Source organism: Elephantulus edwardii, unplaced genomic scaffold, assembly GCF_000299155.1.
Source record: "Elephantulus edwardii isolate Elephantulus edwardi_28Jun2011 unplaced genomic scaffold, EleEdw1.0 scaffold00176, whole genome shotgun sequence".
Lineage (NCBI taxonomy): Eukaryota > Metazoa > Chordata > Mammalia > Macroscelidea > Macroscelididae > Elephantulus > Elephantulus edwardii.
This window is the reverse complement of record NW_006399926.1, coordinates 1463261-1467963: the sequence shown is the minus strand read 5'-3', so window position 1 is coordinate 1467963 and position 4703 is coordinate 1463261. Positions and strand designations below refer to the sequence as shown.

The 4703-nt window shown below is 48.0% G+C and overlaps 1 protein-coding gene across 1 annotated transcript in view; it reads right to left on the bottom strand.

The window, feature by feature from the left end:
* Nucleotides 1-4703, bottom strand: part of SMG5 (SMG5 nonsense mediated mRNA decay factor) — a 32693-nt gene that overhangs the window by 10254 nt on the left and 17736 nt on the right. The window contains exons 13-16 of the mRNA XM_006895909.1: nucleotides 4609-4698; nucleotides 3499-3574; nucleotides 2613-2788; nucleotides 616-774 (exon numbers count right to left, since the gene is read on the bottom strand). Coding sequence (XP_006895971.1) covers nucleotides 616-774; nucleotides 2613-2788; nucleotides 3499-3574; nucleotides 4609-4698 — 501 coding nt within the window. The remainder of the gene's footprint in view (nucleotides 1-615; nucleotides 775-2612; nucleotides 2789-3498; nucleotides 3575-4608; nucleotides 4699-4703) is intronic.

Here is a 4703-nt window from a genome sequence, read left to right as displayed (position 1 = left end):
TTGTGACCGGCGGGGGGGGCGCGAAAAAAAAAAAAAGAACAGGTTTGTATCCTACTAATGCTCAAATACCAACACATCTGATAAAAAGTAGACAAATACATATTTACGGAATGACTGACTAAATGAAAATGAGGTAATACAGACCTACCTACTCTTGGGGATCTGGTGAAATTAAGAACTAGTTAGGTGGAAGGTGGTACCTACAAAGGGATCACCACCAAGATCTCTCCATTCCTTTTCATTCCTCAGTCTTTATATTTGCTGAGCACACACTTCTATTAAGACAATGTGCAGGCACATCTATTTTTCATTCATTCGTCACAAAAACCTTTAAAGTTGATTCTGCTCTTCCCATATAATAAGGGCAGTCAGATCAGCATAGTTAAGTGACTTGCTAGTTCACAGGCTTAGAGGTGAGAGGGATGTCTTCACACCTAGGCCAGGCCGGATGCAGCCTCTGTGCCATACTTCCCTGTCAGCCCCATTCCTCTTCACTTCCTTCCCAGACTGCCACTCTCCTAGGCTTGGTCTCTCCAATCCCTCTCACAGTCTAGCCTCTGACCCTCAGTGAGCTCAACAGGACAGAGCTGGCTGAGAAGGGAAGGCCTGACTCACCATGCGGAACTGGGCCTGGGCCTGTTGCAGCAAGCTCTCCTGCTCAGACTGGGCGATGCTGACGAAGATGCCGACCTCAGGGTTGAATTGTAGGATGCTGCCTTGCAGGCGGGCAACAAAGTGGCCGAAACTTCGAATGCAGCAGATGCGCACCACTGTCTGCAGGAGACATGGAGACACATGTCTGTCCCAGCTGAGCTGGTCGCACCAGGGCTCTGCCTTCCTGCCTCTCCCGACCCCAACCTCCTTAGCAACAAGGCAAGTTTACCATGGAAAGTTTGTAGAGTAGGAAAGCATCCAGGCCTAGAGCCTCTTTAGTTGCCAGAAAAAGGAGTAAGCAAGTGAAGGAAGGAGACTCCTGAGACCATCAAGGAGCCAGGCTTAATGGAGAAGAAAAAGGGTCCTAGGATAAGAGTGAGGAGACTGGGTCCTAATGCCACCCCTTTTACCTACGGGTTCTGGATCCTCGTGTGGAAAACAAGGGACTGGACTAGCTCAACATTTTTCAACTATTTTTTGGGTCAGGAAAACCCTTTATCTCCCTCAACCAAAACACATCTAGAATCCTAACATATGCACACTCATGCTTGCTGTGGCTTTGTTCACAAGAGCAAAGAGTTGGAAACATCCTAAGTGCTCATCAACAAAAGAATGGATAGAGAAGCTGTGGTATATTCACACAATGGAATACTATGCTGCGTTGAAAAACAAGGAACTCATGCAATATTATTCAAAATGGGTGACCCTGGAGGACATTATGCTGAGTGAGGTATCTCAGTCACAAAAGGACAAATACTGCATAGTGCCACTATTGTAAAGCAGGACTGACATCGGGGTTGGGGGGAGACTGAGAAAGATGGGTTCAACAATGTATACTGCATTGAAACAGATGAGGGAGAAAACCATTTAAAAGCGATATATGATTAGGTATTATTGTCATGACAGGACTCCAGAATAAAGGCTGGCTGCATAGTGGAGTGGACCTGGGGGAAGGGACTGTATAACAATGACAGAATTTTTCTGTTACTTTTCAAAATGAAGGCTGCATAGTAGAGTGGACTTGGGGGAAAAGACTGTCTAACAATGAAAAAAAATTTTCAAAGAGAAGAGAAAACTGGAAGGGAAGCTGGACAGGGAGAAAAGTGCAACAATGAATGAATGGAAAACCAAAGTGTCTGTAAACTTTCATTAAAATTATTTTAAAAAAAGAGAAAGAAACCTAACATATAAAACAGACTACAGCCAAGCAGCACTGGTTGCTGAAGGGTATGTCAGGGAGAGGTTGGGGGGGGGGTGAGGGGGGGGGGGGGGGGGGGGGGAGGGGCGGGGCGGGGGAGGGGTTGGGGGGGGGGTGTCAGGGGTTCGAGATGAGGCTAGCAGCCTTATCCTGACTGACTTGTCTCTGCTGGCCCCAGGCTGACAGTGCGGAGATAGATTTGAGGATAAACATCACTTGACTAAGTGGGCTTGAAGGGAGCTCTGGTGGCCTAGGGGCAGGAAGCTGCACTGCAATCCCGAAGGCACGCTGTTCAAGGTCATCAGCTCCACATGGGCCATCTCCTCCCATGTGATTAACTGCCTCTGAAAACCCGCTGGAGGGTCAGCAAGGAGTCAGTTCTGACTCTATGAACACAACAAGTGGGCTTCATGTTCCCTTACAGCTTGATTTCCATGACTGACATTCAGCTCAGAGAAGGCTGAGCAGAAAAGAAATAAGCAAGTTTTCGAAGTCCACAAAATGGTTAATGTGCTCTGTTTACAGATTACGGGGATAGTCAGGTACTGCACAGTGAAAACCACCAGCAGACCTCTGGAAGGATGTCTTGCCATGGCAAAGAAGAGAACTAAAATGGCTCACTGTTTGTATCACAGCCTTTAGCCCAAAGACAATCTTACTCTGGATGGAAGGGGTACCCTGTCTTCCCAAACCTGAGCCCCCTGCTTTGCTACTGTGTATGACAGTGAAAGAGAATGTTTGTGAGAAACTACAGCCTCACCTCCTCTAGGGCACTAAGCATGGGCCGATCCGTGTCAAAGTTAAAGCGTCTGTGGGCAGCTCGGAGAGGAGGCAGGTTGCGGAGAGCAGTGTCCTCTGGGAGCAGCAAGGAAGAGGGCAGGTCAGGAAGCTCACAGCCTTCAAGAAGATCCTGGACCTCAGGACACAGATCCAGGCCTAGGAGGAAAAGGATACATCAGACCACCTGCCAGGGGAAGTACTCAATTAGAGGAATAGAGCTCTTGTCCTTTTGGAATTCCCCCCAGGATGGTGAGACATGATACAACCCAAGGATAGTCAGAAGAGAGGGAAGGAAGGAGAAATACAAAGAGACATGACACACAAGGGCCAGTTAGGCCAAGCTCTGGGATTCCAGATCTAAGGGATGAGAGAAGCAGAGCTGGAAAGGACAGCTAGGCAAGGAATGCTCATGACAGAAGGGAAACACTGCAGTGGAACGCAAAGAAGGATTCTGGAGGAATGACGAGGACTTGGGAGTCTCAGAAGCAAGAGAAGGTAGAGTTTATCAAGAGGAAAGTTGTCAGAGGGGGTAAGCCAGATAGAGGAATTGGGTGTATGTCACAATTAATTCTCAGTTAACTCCAGGCATCTGGCTCCCAGGTCCTCTCACTCTGTTCTTGCCTGCCCGCTGTCCCTCCAGGGAGCATACTCCCTAGCCGATCAGGCCACCTGGCCACAGTGGGGCAGTGCTGGGGTGGGAAACCAGAGAGGCCCAGACCACAATGCCTGCTGTGTGCTAGGGAGGCTGAGGAGTGAATTCCATTAACCTCCTTACCCCAATGGCTGTGTTACCAGGCGGAGGATGGACACAGTGGGGCCAGTGAAGGATGAGGAACAGGAAGGATAAACACCAGCTACTCACTCACCAGACTCCTGGAGTTCACCAGCAGCTGGCAACAGATTCAGCAACACAGACAGGCGGTTCCACAAACTTTGGGAACTCTAAGACAGACAGGACAAGGAGGCCTTCAGCTAGGGATAATGTTGCAGAATTTGAGAAAATAATCTGAGGCTTGGGAGGGATATGATATAAAAATTAACCAAAACTGGTCCTTTGAGAAATGAAGGGTGATGACGGAGAATTGTTGAGTATGACACACAGCACCTGGGTGCTTTGGGACAAGGAGCAGTGAGACCCCTAGAAGGATTTTCTGGATCTTGGGAAAAGCTGGTTTAGAAGGTGGTGACCTCTCTACATTTTATAGAACCTTTTCTTTCAGCAGTCCTGGGAAACTTGTCTGGAGACATCATTTCCATCTCTACCGGATCTCCTTCAATTACTAATTAGTGACTAAGGAATTCATTTTCGTAGGACAGAGCCACACACCCATGGGTGTGCCTGGTCTGAGGACAGTGGTGGCTGTAGGCAAGCGGTCCTCAAGGAGAGCAGGAGTAGTACTAGAACGGATCTACAGAATCGAGATTTAAGTTCCCATCCTGGGAAGGAGAGAGTTGCCATCATCTACCCCATGGACAGCCCAACAGTAGCCGAGCTCTCAGGCACCATATTCACTCTCACTCCACAACTCTCCTTCAGGGTTCTCCAGACTAGATCAACTTGACAACCCTTGTGGGAAGATACCACATTTCTAGATCTCAAAGCTTTCATCATGCTCAACAATTTCTCCCTTCGCTGGAATTCTTTGACATTTGTAATCCATTTATCAAGTTCAGTTCTCACACACATACTTAAATGCTATTCATAATGGCAGGTATTATGCCTGGTCTTGAAGACATAAAACAGGAAATGTTACCATTCATTGTTCCAGTCCACAAAATCAATATCCCTGTCCACGTCACACACTCTCTGAGGTCAAAGCTCATGTCTAATTCTCATAACATAAAGGCCCAGCAGAGTTGGTGCTCAGTAAAAAGCTCCGTCTTGTAGAGACATTCTGAGGGGATTCCAAGCCCATCCTGACTGATAACCATGACAATTGCCCAAGACCTGACAAAGGACAGTGAGAGCGACATACCTGCGCACACACGATGATGAGGTCAGGGTTGGTTCGCAGCCAGTCCAGGAAGACTTTCACAGCAGAGAGCAGACCTTCAGCCATCAGCACCTGCA